We start from the raw sequence: 14,296 nt of genomic DNA on the forward strand, positions 1-14,296 counted from the left end.
TGTGTTTTATCCTTGTATTTTGTAGCAATTATGATCAACATCAAAACATGAACCTAGTGTTGTTTGTAATAAACTCACAAATTAAATTCACTAATAACACTGTACGCATGTACCTCCACTAAATTAGGACTATTACGTGGTGTCTACCGGGAACTCACAAGAGAAACGCTTCCCTACCAACCGTATATTACTCTGCCCCCTCCTCCCCCTTTCCCGCCAAAACGCCTCAGGGGTTCGAATTCTGGCCTTTTCTAATAGGCTGAATCGATGTCTCCATGACAACTGTTGCCCCGGACAACAAGGGATGCTCGGGGTGCTGCCGCAACAGCTGAATGTCATGCGCATTGCGGCGACGCGCAGCACTGAGGAGTCAACCTCACACAAGAACCAATGTAAGACGTCAGTTATATGCAGTTAAGTAAGTTACAAGTAAAAAAAGCGACAAGATATAATTAAAATGCAATCACAGCAACATTCATGATAAATTTGCCAACATTGCACTTTACAGTTCAACCGCTAGATGGCAGCATCGTATCCTAAATTAAAATTCAACAGTAACAGAAAAAAATATTAAAACAAAATTATTTACTAGAAATAAAAGAAGCTTGAGGTATTCCGGGTAATTGCTTGTTGGTCTCCATAAAAACATACACGTCTATGTCGTTTTATCACGTCACGTTTTACCAAAAACCATTGTCCTCCTAGTTTTGTTAATAAAGTTTGAATATTTGAATCGTCTCCCACTGCTGTAATGATGGCGGCGGATCAAACTGTGCACGAAGTTCCCCCTTCACTGTCTGCCAAAGTAGTTGGGTATGTTGACATGTGCTTGAACGACTTTGTCTGTGTGTTAATTAAGATGTAAAACTACGGCGCTGCTTCAAAACGTCTAAATAACGTTAGCTTGGGCAGACTAGCAGTAGCATTAGCTGTTTGCTAGCTGTCGTTCACTTAAGTTGGTAACGACTGTGTATACACGCACAGGTGTGACGCTAACTCTTTGACGAGGCAAGCAATGACAAGTGTCTCATTAACAGCAAGTGTGTCCACATATCTACACCATTTAGTTCGGAATGATCGTTTTGTAGCGAAACATCCGCAAAGATAGCGATAAACTGTTGCTAGTAAGCTGGTTAGCTTCCTTGTCAGCCTATACTGTGCAGTTGCTACTACAAATTCAAAAGTACGAATTGTTGACTATCTTTTTCGCTACAGGTCATTTGCTTACTTGACTATAAGAGACCGATTGCCAACCATCCTAACTAAAGTTATTGACACCATACATCGCAACAAGAACAAGTTTTTTGAAGAATATGGAGAGGTAAGGACTGTTTCTGGTTAGCCGTATTCTGGAAATACAGGATTTATTTGAAATCTTGGTTGTGTCTTCTCGTTCTGTTTAATACAGGAAGGTATACATGCAGAAAAACAAGCGATATCTCTGTTGTCTAAACTGAGGAATGAGCTGCAAACAGATAAACCGGTGCTACCTCTGACAGACGACCAGCAAGACACAGAGTCTTGGAACCAGTACCTGCAGAGACAACAGAGACTGCAAGGGGACCAGGAGTCTGTCAGCTGGTTCAAGTCTCCCTGGCTATACGTGGAGTGCTACATGTACCGGAAGATTCAGGAGGCCCTCCTGCTCAAGTAGGAAGCATTTAGGTCTTTCAAGGAAATACAGTATTTGCTAAATGATTAAAATGAGTTACTGGAGAAGTTAATGCATATTTATTCTGTTGTGTTCTTCTTCTGTTCCCTTTTTACATCAGTCCCCCCATCAGTGATTTCGATGTCTTTAATGAGGGCAAGACTCAGAGCTATTTTGAGTCCCAGCGTGCTATAATGGCCTTGTGTACCTACTTAGAGGGCATCAAAAAGAACATGGAGGAGCTCTCCAAGAATCAACTGTTTGAGCATTTTAATAAATTTCTACAGGTCAGTATGTTGAGATGCCTGTATAAAATTGTGTTGTTTTTGTTGTTAGTACAGCATATTTTAGAGCTAGAAGGCTTTCTATAGAAATGTCAATGATTGTGACTATAACTAAGAGGAGGGATTCTTAATTCAATTAATTAGATGCTGTTATGTAAAGTAAAAAATAAGCTGGACACAGAATTCAGCTCTACAACTATAGAATTTGCTTCATATAAGCCATGAAGATCTATGCATAGGATGTCATGCAATGTATCTGATAGTTCAGTGATATCAAAGCTCCATATGTGTATTTAAATAAAAAATAGCATTTTGCATTGCTATGCAGTGACAATATTCATGTGCTTCTTCAGGCTTCTCTTTGGGGGAACAAGTGTGATTTGTCTATCTCTGCTGGCCAAGAGAACTCACAGAAGACCAGCCCGATAGAGTCCCTCAGCAGTTTGCAGCCCTTCGTCTTGGTGGATGACTCTAACTTGGTATGGTCAACTCTTATTTCTGCTCAGAGGCCTGGACAGACAGGGATGACCAGTGCCAGCAGAGTGGACATTGTACTAGACAATGCTGGTTTTGAGTTAGTCACTGACTTGGTCTTAGCAGACTTCCTGGTATCCTCTGGCCTTGCACGACAGATCCATTTTCACGGCAAATCTTTCCCCTGGTTTGTCTCTGATGTCACAGCTAATGATTTTCAGTGGACCATCAGACAGACCATGGCAGCCAATCACAAGTGGATGTCCAAGAGTGGTGTCCAGTGGCAGCACTTTGTGAAAGAGGGTGTGTGGTGCTATCATGACCATCCTTTCTGGACCCAGCCCCATGAGTTCTGTGACATGGCAGCTGATGCTCCTGACCTGTATGCCAGCCTGCAGGGGGCAGACCTGGCCCTGTTTAAAGGTGATCTCAACTACAGGAAGCTGACAGGTGACAGAGACTGGGACCACACAGTGAGCTTCAATGCGGCACTGCGAGGATTTGGGCCAGCGCCACTGTGTAGCCTCCGGACTCTCAAGGCCAATGTGCAGGTCGGTTTGCAGCCAGGTCAAGGAGAGAAGCTCACCTCCAATGATCCAAACTGGATGACCAGCGGCAAATACGCCATCATTCAGTTCTACAGCCAAAAGTCAGAATAGTAAGCCTGACCTGCAGATCCCATTGAGAAGATGTGGACTTTCAAGAACATTACCAGAAAAAGTACCATAAGCAAGAGCAGTGAAGTTATAGTTAAGGTGTGTTTTTGTTTTTCATTGTCAGTTAGCACTTAAGTTTGATAAGGAAGGGCACAGTAACAGAGGGACTGCTGTAGAATAATTATTTTCACATGTTTATTATCATGTTTAGTATGTCAGCACGTTCCATTTACGGTAAACCTGAAAAAACTAACAAATGCATCCTCAGAGCTAACATATCAATCTGTGTGCCACAGGCGTTTTGTAGGTCAATCCCAGAAATTAGCATCAGACCTATAAAAAAAAAAAAAAAATCACCTTTAGGATGTTTTTGTTAGCTTGTGGATTATTGCAGAGAATAAACCCTGTGATGAATGACTTCTATTACTGTCATGTTGTGTATAACAAAATAATCTACTTAACGCCAAAAGTAAAAAAAAGTTAATGTTCTGCTCTAAATAAATAGCACCATGGACGCATGGCTACAACATCACCACCACTGAGCTTTGCAGACTTGACCCATTTGACACAATGATAAAGAATGTCTTTGTAGTCTCATCTACTCACTTGTTGGACACTGCCAACCTTTTAAAGACACATAAAAGCCATGCATATCTGGAGTTTAGGACTCATTACAGCTGCACTTTAAAGCAGATCTCTCAGTGTTGAACACACTGAATTAAGTCGTAATGTTTACAGGTTATTGTAGATGGTGGTAATTTATGAGGAATACTGTATATTGATCTGTAGAGTGGTAAAACTTGCATGTAGCTGAATAGAAAAGTTACTGTTAATTCAGCTCAGCTTGTTTAATTCTTGCACTGGTTTTTAATTAATATGCATGGGTGAAAACCACTTTCAATTACGTCACTAATGCCACTTTAAACAATTCCCTGGAAGCAGCCGTGACATCATTTCAGGACTGCTTCCTCGGTTTGATAGGGGGTAAATTGTTATTGGAGCAGTGTAACAAAAACAGTGGTTGTTTTGTTTAAAATGCAAACCCCAGACATCTGTATCTGTGTAGACAAATGTTGGTGTCTTTGTGCTCACTGTTATGTCATATGAATCTTCATTGTCACAGTATTTTAGATATAATGCTTGTTGGATTCAAGCCAATGCTGCTAGAGAAAAATACATCTGTTTAAAAAAAAAAGAAGAATTTTAATAATTGACCGATCCTTTGCTTCCACTATACTTACTGTTAAATCACTTCAGTATCAGTACTCCATTTACACACACAGCCAAATGTAATGAATCACGTCTTCTACAACTGTAAACATGTGCCTGTATGAACCTAAAATCATCCATTAATACATATCTTAGATACTTTTAATAGTGTGATGTTTTGTCTTTATTTTATAGCAGTTGTTGTTTCCTTTGACCGTTCATTCGCGCACTCGGGTCAGGTTGGACCCCGAAAAACAGCCAACAGAACAGCTGGAAATGCTGCAACATGTGCATTACAATTCTCAGCTGGAAAACCTGAATGGCACAATTTTAGGCTGCTGTCATGCTTTGTGAATGTGGCTGCTGTTATGACAATGAAGTCAATTACTGCAAGAAGCACCCTATCTTCAACCATTTTCAGTCATTTAGCTGTTTCATTCGCTTATTTCCTAATGTGAACCATGTCTTTCATTTTATTTCAAGGGAAATGGAAAAAATAGAAAATTCATATGTTCAATGCTACTTGTTTTCCCCTTGACCTGACATGTCCTGAAAATTGGTGTGTTTACTTAGGAAAGATGTTGCACAGACAAGAGAAAATGAAGCTCTGTGCCATGTTTTTTTTCAGCTGTGGGGGTCGTCAGCAGCTGCATGTGAGCTTTTTTTTTCAAATTTGTAAATGACAATGACAAATTTAAAACTGTTTTTTTTTTTAAATAATTTGACTGGTTATGTTTATTTTTTATATATAATATTTTTTGTTAGAAGCATTTCAGCTCACAAGGTTGTTTTTTTTTTCACCTTGACTCCTGGTCCCAAAACATCCAAGGACAAAAAGGATCTCTGGCAATCACAAACCTGGAACCTCTGTGCTGTAAATATAAAAACACACATTCCTTGGATTATTTATTTCATTTATTTACGTCACTTAGTCTCTTTTGATCTGTTTACTTTATGTGTGGTTCTCTGTTTTATGTGAGACTTTGTGAAGCATTGGAAAAAAAATATAAAAAGGATTGTGTAATGACTGGCTGTCAGAATAAGATTTGACCTGCTTTGTTTGCTGTGTTGTGGTGACCTGGCACTTAAACACAGCACAGCTATCGATTTGGATACGTCTTTAATTTGTTTATCCTTTTTTAACCTTTCCACTGTTCCCATTGTGTCCAAAGAGCCCTGCCAGATGTCTGTGAGGCAAGCGGAGAGGAAGAGCGAGGAATCAAACAGCCTGTGTTTCCAAGCAGACACGAGGATGGCTCATGTGTGAGAGGTGAGTGGTGTATCATGGTAGATCTCCTTTTTGTTTAGGTTCGTTAAAAAATGGACTTGTATCTAATTTCCACAGATTTAATGCAGAGTCTCTGGTATGTTTGTCATTGTGGCTTCAAATAGAGAGGACATAAATCACACTTGTGTGTGTGTGTGTGCAGCTTAAATGAAGAATAAATACTCAAAGCCTTACAGCTGGTTTACAGCAGCCTTTTGCAAACCAGCTACAATGTTTTTGTTTATTATATTATATTTATTAAGACAAAGTTAAAGGGGAAAGACAGGAAAGTTGTTTGGAAATCACTATTTCTGTCCATGCTCTTTCCTGTGTCCCACCAGCACCCCCCCCCCCCCCCCCCCCACACACACACACACACACTTCAGTAAAGAGGTATTAAAGGAACAGAGGAAAATGCTCACCCGATGAAAAACTAAGGGAGGCAGGGAGGAGTCCTTTATTCTTTTGGCGCTTGGTGAGCTGAAGCTGGAGGCAGACAAAGCTTCAGGACTTGTTGGAAAGAAGACAGTCTCTGTTGTAAAGAAGGCACCCAGAGAGAAAGGGTGAGGAAAGAGTGAAGGCAGAGGGAGAGCAGCGTTCTCCTCCACTCCCCCTCTCAGCAAATGGGAGCGCAAGTCTAAATCATGTTGCTTATCACTGCTGTTGTGCTGTGATGTTGCTCAGGCAGAGCCCGGTGCAGAGCCGGCAGCCGTGCGGACCAGTACTCAGACCCAGGATTAGCCCAACCTCCTCAGAGCTGGAGACCCTCTCCCCACCGTGTGTCTCGCCTACACCCTGTGCCCCACTCAGTGACATGTACCCCGAAGAGAGCCGGGGATCTGGAGGGGTCGCCACTGTGGACTTCCTAGAAGGGACATACGACTATGCCTCCCCTACACCAGCCCCGACTCCTCTTTACAGCAACTCTACCAGTGGCTACTACTCTGCTCCTCTGGACGCCCATGGACCCCCCTCTGATGGCAGCATTCAGTCCACGGGCAATGGGCCGACCAGTCCTCTTGTGTTTGTGCCCTCCAGCCCACGGCTCAGCCCCTTTATGCACCCACCCAGCCACCACTATCTGGAAAGCACATCCACACCCGTCTACAGGTAAGGGAGCACAGTTTTTCTGTATATGGGGAGAAGCGACTGTTACTGCTCGACTCTCTCAGCAGGTATGATTCGCCCTTTGATTTCATGAATCAGTAAATAAACTTATATTAGTTATATTTTTTTATCCTCTGCTGACATTCAGAAATTAATTTCTCTGAATTGTTGGGGAGATTTTTTAAATTTGTTCAATTGTGATTTACAAAAGTAAAAGAAAAAGTGCCAAGAAAAGAAAAAAAACCTCTGTTTTCTGAATTATGGCAGTGCCTCTGCAGTAAAGCCCTAAAATGTTATCATAAAGAAACCATAATTATATAATGGCATCGCTTTTAATCTCTTGCTTTATACAAAACATGAGCATTATCTCTATAGAAAAGGATCAAGCCTTGTCCTGGTTTCTAATTCCAGAGATTAAGGTCTTTGTCCAGGACCTTGAGAAAGGAACAATACGTAAGAACAGAAGTGCATATTGTGTCCTTGCTCAGGTGGAAAATAGTACTCTGCTCTCGCAGTCAGCCCCTGTCAGATGAAAGTCTGGGCGCTGTTGGCTGTTAACATTTGCCAAAGTCTGCACAGACTATTGACTATCTAATTATTGTAACACAGTAGCCCATTATCTGTATGAAACCACAAAATGATCAGATTAAAATTCATGTTTTAGATCCAGTCACCAGCCGGTCTCCAGAGACGAGCAGTGTTGCACCCGTGACGAGGCGTACAGTGTGGGGGAGCTGGGAGCTGGAACCGGGGGCTTCGAGATGACCAAAGAGACGCGTTTCTGTGCCGTGTGCAGTGACTACGCCTCGGGGTACCACTACGGGGTGTGGTCCTGCGAGGGCTGCAAGGCCTTTTTCAAGAGGAGCATCCAGGGTAGGAAGTGTGGACAGTGGATGTAATCCTATGTGGATTGTTTTGTCACACTCTACAGTTTAATCAGAAATACTCAAATGTTTTAGTTTCTGTATTATCTTCTGAGACTTTTGAATTCAAAGAACATAGAGAGAAAATCAAAGTTTAGTATTTAAAATAATTTGATGTATCATGTTCTGCTTATAGGTGTTAATATGGAGATAAATAAGCCATTTTACTCGATTTATTTTTTCATATATGGTGGCTCTGTGTGCACACACACCTTAATCTTCTTGAAGGCTTAGTCATGCTTATAATATGCTGCTGTGGGATATTGATACAAAGTATGAAGAAAGACAGGTCATGAAGATCTCCATGGCGATGACAAAGCCAAGATGCCATGTTTTTAATTTTCTCCATCTCAGATTCATTTAAAATGGGAATAGAGTGTTCCTGCTACTAAATAATCTGAAACTGAACTGAATACCGGAGTGGAATAAGGGGGCTGAGAGTAATAGATTTTCTTCCTTTCAGGTCACAATGACTACATGTGCCCTGCGACCAATCAGTGTACTATCGACAGGAATCGGAGGAAGAGCTGCCAGGCCTGCCGTCTCAGGAAGTGTTACGAAGTGGGCATGATGAAAGGAGGCGAGTTACAAGATTTTACATTATTAAAAAAGGCTAATCCATCTTTTTTAATGCCAGTAAAATCATTGATGATGACCCTTTTTGTTTAAATTAGTCATTAATCAATCGTGTTTCAGAAAACATTGGCACAAATATGAGAGTGCTGGTGGATGCAGATAAGATTGAGACTAACTTTAACATGACCTTGAAGAGATTTCCTCTTAAGGAGTCCACCCACATTTTTGTTTTCATACTTCTTGAATCACTGCTCAGCTTCCACATGAACTTCACAGGACAGGATATGAAGTTATGAGGGAGTGATGTGTGTGTCTGTGGGCGTGTTTTGTTGTATTAAGCCTCTGCTGTGTGCTTTAGGTGTGCGTAAAGACCGCGGTCGTGTTTTGAGACGCGACAAGCGGCGGACTGGCATCAGCGACAAAGAGAAGGCTGCAAAAGACCTGGAGCAGAAAACGGCGCCCCCTCAGGATGGTAGGAAGCACAGCAGCAGCGCTGGTGGGGGTGTAGGAAAATCTTCAGTGACGCACATGTCTCCTGATCAGGTGCTGACCCACAGTGTTAGGATAGAATTTACTCTCTTACTTCCTGCTCTCTACATGGACTGACTTACCTTCCATGCCCTCAGGTCCTCCTCCTGCTCCAGGGCGCAGAGCCCCCCATCCTGTGCTCCCGTCAGAAGCTGAGCCGACCCTACACTGAGGTCACCATGATGACCCTGCTCACCAGCATGGCTGACAAGGAGCTGGTGCACATGATTGCGTGGGCCAAGAAGCTTCCAGGTTAGTGTGATTTAAAAAATAATAAAATTATTATTATTATTATTAATTATTATTAACATGGAGGCACAAGAATGAATAATCCTAGTCTTTAAATGATCCAAAATACAGTACAGTTAGAAGTAAAAAGACTGGAACTGATTTTACTAGCTCGGCCCTGTGCAGCCATATTAGACAGCAACTACAGACATACCACTGACATTGGTTTGCCACATGCTGCCTAAGCTTTGGCTGTATCCTGGTCAGAACTCAGTGCAGGTAGAACGCTTTTTATTGTCCTCAATGAACCAGATATAATATATATGATATGAGTTAATAATTCATCAGGAGGAATGTCTAACAGCTGTTCTACCCAACCCACCAACAATTCTGGTTTTAGAAACAGTCCTGACACACTGTCAATGTGTCATACAGTGTATGGACATGAACATTGATCCAGGGTAAACGGCTGTGTCACGGTTAAGCTTACATTAATAAATATATATTGATACATGTGTTGCTTTCATTTCTGGTACAATAAGTACATTAAGAAAGGAAGAGAACATAGGCTAACAGCTGTTTTTTCATGATGTTTGTTTGTAAAGGTGGAGCTCTAATCCTTTACTTGAACGTTGAATACTGAATACTTTGCACATGTCTGGCCTCCAGCTTGTGTGTGTAGCTACAGGTTGATGTTCTGATGCTTGTCAGACATAAAGCATGTGAGTCATTGGAGCATCATGACATCTGTTGTATGTTTGTCTAAAACGAAGATGCACTTTTAAAAGCTTGGAGTGAGTGTGACAGTGGCTGTTACTCTGTTTTGACTTCTTAGGCAACAGCAGAGATCGGAGACCTGTACAGTCAAAGCACACACACACACACACACACACACACATACACATCCATTACAATGGTAATTACAGTCATCACCTTTGAGAGCATTGTTTAGTCAATCTGCTGGCACCCCATCGAGCTTAAATGCACCATCAGTCACATCACCCGTTTGCTTTCTGTCACACAGAGCTGACAGCCTCTCTGTAAACCTGAGGTGTTATAACCTGCGTCACTAAAAGCCCAAAGGCACACAATTTTAATTACAAGGAGTCCCAAACAGGGGCACAATAGGAGTGAATTGGTAGTAATTACAGATGAAATGAGCCAGCTGAGTGCAATGATTGAAGGGTTTCACTGAATTTTGTGTTCAGAAGAAAACAACAGCATTAATGTTCTACATTCATGAGTGCCCTGAAGATAAGTAGAAATGACACTGACATGTCACCCCCTGTAGTTCCTCTGTCTGATGTGGTGTGGGTCACAGAGATGCTCCTCATCGTGCACCTGGCCTGTGTCTTTGTAGGTTTTCTGCAGCTCTCCCTCCACGATCAGGTGCAGCTGCTGGAGAGCTCGTGGCTGGAGGTGCTGATGATCGGTCTCATCTGGAGGTCAATCCACTGCCCCGGAAAACTCATCTTCGCACAGGATCTCATACTGGACAGGTAGTGAGGAGCACTCCTCTCCTTATTTTCTCCATCTTACCCTTAGGAGTGATACATCAGCATTGTAGATTTTCCATTTCACACCATGCCAGCCATTGTGCCATCCCAACACATCTGTCGCAGATTGAAAGACTAATTACATGTTCCCCATGGAGAGGAGAGCAGCCGCTCTCTACCTTGAAATACCCCTCATCATTACAGTGCTGAGCTGGCAACCAGGACTGAGATTTAATCAAGTCCTCAATGCGAGGAATGATGAAAAACGAAGAACTACGCAGGGAGAGATGACAGGGAGCGAGAGAGGACAAGAAAATAGAGGTAGTGGGAGACATGAGACGCGGCTGTTTTCTGCTCTGCAGGCACAGCCTGTTCCCTCCATTTCCCTGCGAGTAAACAAGCTGGCCAAACCACAGTATCTACCTCAGAGAAAGAGAGGAGGAGACAGTGAGAGGGGTGAGGGAGACATGCAGACAGACAGAGCTTTTACCCTCTGATGTGCTTGATGGTCCCATTTGATTCAGAAGTGTATTACAGAGTATTATCTCTGAAACCTGGCCCCTGTGTGAGTGTCCTCACCAATTGAACATGATGACTAAAATGCTGTGGGTCAGGGTTGATACATTCCCTTGGCTCTGTGCTGTCCAAGTTATCTTGCACTCCAACAACTGGATATTATCCGTCTTTCTATCATTTTTCAACTGTGCCGACAAATGGAATGTCGCAGTGATTTAGTCCATTAGTGGTTTATCTGGCCGCTCTGTGGACAGCCATGTCTGCAGATGAACTCCTGTTCCTCTGCTGCTGCAGTGCGGACCAGAGTCTGAAAAAGTTCTTGTGTGATTTTTTGTTTTGTTTGTCTGAAAGCCGTCTGTTCCTCTGCTTTCCAGGAACGAGGGCGACTGTGTGGAGGGCATGGCCGAGATCTTCGACATGCTGTTGGCCACTGCGTCCCACTTCCGCATGCTCAAACTCAAACCCGAGGAGTTCGTGTGTCTTAAAGCTATCATCTTACTCAACTCTGGTAAGACAACATGTGAGCTGTGCCTGCTGACCCCCTCCTCTGTTTTTACTGCTGCCTGGAAACGCTGTCGGCTTGCATCAGCGGCACTTCACTGCAAATAAAAAAAATAAAAGTTTTAATCACACAGTTTTGTTTGCATGGACATTGTGTCGCAGGTTTCCATCACAGTAAATATTGAAGAGTCAAACTACACCCACAGAGGTGTAGCTATGAGGGCGGCTCACACACAGATGAACAGAGTGTTCTGGAAAGGCCTGATAACTGTTCCCATGACAACATGAGACAGCACAGAGGGCTGGAAGTTGATACATTCTATATGGGAATCTGTAAAACCAGAAATAGGAGTAAGATGACGGCTGGTTCAGCTGATGAAGCCAGATAAACCTTTGATTATATAAACTCCATCTGTACTTAAAGCTTTATGTGAAGTAAGTCAGGTCTGTGTGTCACTCATTACTGAAGCTGAACGTGCGGTGAGCTGATGTTTTTTTTCGTTCAGGTGCCTTTTCTTTCTGCACCGGAACCATGGAGCCCCTTCACAACAGCGTGGCAGTGCAGAGCATGCTGGACACCATCACCGATGCTCTCATTCATCACATCAGCCAATCAGGATGCTCAGCTCAGCAGCAGTCGAGACGGCAGGCCCAGCTGCTCCTTCTACTCTCCCACATCAGGCACATGAGGTAAACTTAATGTGACCCGTGTGAGTCATTTGAATAATTCTGACTGGGTGCTTAGTAGGGAAACATAAATACTTCTGTTAATAAAAATTAAATAAAACAAAAATGGCAGCTAAAGGCTCTGAACGTTTGTCTGCTTCTGTTCCCTGCAGCAACAAAGGCATGGAGCACCTCTACAGCATGAAGTGCAAGAACAAAGTGCCTCTGTACGACCTGCTGCTGGAGATGCTGGACGCTCACCGCCTCCACCGGCCAGACAGACCGGCTCAGGCCTGGACCCAAGGCGACACAGACCCTCCCTCCTTCACCAGCAGCAGTGGTGGCAGCTCCTCGTCCTCAGCTGGCTCCAGTTCTGGACCTCGAGTCAGCCACGAGAGCCCAAGCAGAGCCTCCTCAGGTCCAGGCGTCCTGCAGTATGGAGGCTCCCGCTCTGACTGCACCCACATCCTATGAAGCGAAGCAACAGGTGAAGATCAGAATGAACAGGGTTCAGGGGGTTAAAGTTAAATGTGAATTTCAGGAGAGAATTATTTATAAATGAGGTGATTTTATAGCTGTTGAAGGAGATTTCCTCCTTTGAAAAGCTCCAACCTTCAATCTGAGCTTTATAATAGCCTTCATAATATCTGTGATTTTGAGTCAGACTCTAACAGCCTTTCAGCTTATTCCTTTATCAGCTTTGTTGGGTCATATTGTGTCGCTGTGTTAGTTATGGTGATTTAAAATGACAAGCAGCTAATTTTTCTGTTTGTGTCGACCAAAGTGCACTTCCTCTTGGGTTTATGGGGCTAATGGGCATTATTTTTACTTTTGCATTCAAGGGATGATTACAGACTTAAACACAAAATGACAGCGTCAAGCTATTTTGTGTTTTAATTCAAATGTTGTGAAAGACATCAGGTATGTTGTGTACACGTGCACAACAAAAATATTTTAGTGATCACATTATCAGCGGCTGAGGAGATAACTGTTAGGTTTTTGTGATCAAACTCTAGAGCACTGATTACCAAATGAAGGAAGCTTTATTGTCAGGTTAACTGTGCGTTATCCACAGCTTTTTGTGTACAGGAGGTTTGTTCTCTGTGTGTACTTGCACCTGTAACTTTTGTTTGGTTGGATTTACACACCTAAACAAAAGATATAAGAATGTAGATTTTCAGTTTTACAGTTTCTGGATTTGAGTGAAACTGAAGAAAGATCAGATGTTTTTTTTTTCTTAGTTTCTACACACTAAGTCTGATGCTTTGTCTATAAAACGTCTTCAGGGCCAAAGCAACATCACGTTTTATGTCCGACCAACAACACCAAAAACCACTTAACGGAATAAATATGGCTGACAGACCAGCTTAAATGTTTGCCTCCCTGAAGAATTAAATCAGCAGGCATCACTCAGTGTTACCATGGAAACATACCATTCTTAATGTTGGTTGACTTGGTGTCTTGTCTGACTAATAAGGCCAATCTGTTTGACTGCTACAGTGAAGGATAAAAAATGGCCCTTGACTCCATTTCATAATGTAGAATGGGTCGGGACATTATCTGGCTGAGACCACACCACCTGAGTAAACATCACGTTTTTTTGGCAGCATCTGGTTTGCAGCAGGACACAACCTTACCTTGTTTCACTGTGTGTCCTTCAGCCTCTCCTGGGTATTATGATTTACTGTTAACATAGTAAATTACTGGAATGATGTTCTGTGTGGTCTCTGTGACAAAATACGCTTTAACAAAAACATTCAACAAAAGGTCACAATTACAGTGTGGCTGGCTGTCACTTAAAATCTGAACAGAAATGTGTTTAAATCCAACCAAGCATGACTTGACTGTCATTTGTTTACTGTGCATATCAATAAAAACATCAATTGGGAAACCTCTTGTTCATCACTTTGTCTAGGCGCCAAAATCAAGCTCTGAATACAGAGGTAAACACTTCCTGTTTAATTATTTGCAAAGAGATTATTCGGCATTAGCAAACTGTACATACATAAATAACCATTTTCATATTTCATTTTTTTACAGGTTCTGTTTCAACAGCACTGTGACTCTCATCTCACCAGCGCAGAATAATTATCGCAGTTATTACAAAGCACACTGTTCTCGTGTCACAGCCGTCAACTTAAACACTGTCAGTGATTGTTTGGCTTTCATAAAAGGAGGGGACCTTCAAGTGCATGCTTAAACAGAAAAATAAAA

General features: G+C 42.4%; 2 protein-coding genes across 3 annotated transcripts; both read left to right on the forward strand.

Annotated features, from left to right (window-relative positions):
* The first annotated feature begins 732 nt into the window (after positions 1–732).
* Positions 733–3,493, forward strand: dcph1 (damage control phosphatase 1). The gene is made up of 5 exons (XM_028396741.1): positions 733–813; positions 1,216–1,321; positions 1,409–1,650; positions 1,773–1,938; positions 2,289–3,493. The coding sequence occupies exons 1-5, from the start codon at positions 752–754 to the stop codon at positions 3,066–3,068; spliced, it is 1,356 nt and encodes a 451-aa protein (XP_028252542.1). The 5' UTR covers positions 733–751; the 3' UTR covers positions 3,069–3,493.
* A 2,433-nt stretch (positions 3,494–5,926) lies between these two features.
* On the forward strand, positions 5,927–13,973 carry esr1 (estrogen receptor 1). 2 transcript variants are annotated; one of them, XM_028396738.1, is made up of 10 exons: positions 5,927–6,104; positions 6,226–6,651; positions 7,313–7,521; positions 8,035–8,151; positions 8,506–8,690; positions 8,774–8,927; positions 10,264–10,402; positions 11,290–11,423; positions 11,923–12,106; positions 12,256–13,973. In XM_028396738.1, the coding sequence occupies exons 2-10, from the start codon at positions 6,356–6,358 to the stop codon at positions 12,554–12,556; spliced, it is 1,719 nt and encodes a 572-aa protein (XP_028252539.1). In that variant the 5' UTR covers positions 5,927–6,104; positions 6,226–6,355; the 3' UTR covers positions 12,557–13,973. The 2 variants fall into 2 exon arrangements, with proteins under 2 accessions (XP_028252539.1, XP_028252538.1); XM_028396737.1 differs by lacking the exon at positions 5,927–6,104 and having other exon boundaries at positions 6,115–6,651.
* Positions 13,974–14,296: the final 323 nt, after the last annotated feature.

This window comes from Parambassis ranga, chromosome 24 (assembly GCF_900634625.1).
Source record: "Parambassis ranga chromosome 24, fParRan2.1, whole genome shotgun sequence".
Classification (NCBI taxonomy): domain Eukaryota; kingdom Metazoa; phylum Chordata; class Actinopteri; family Ambassidae; genus Parambassis; species Parambassis ranga.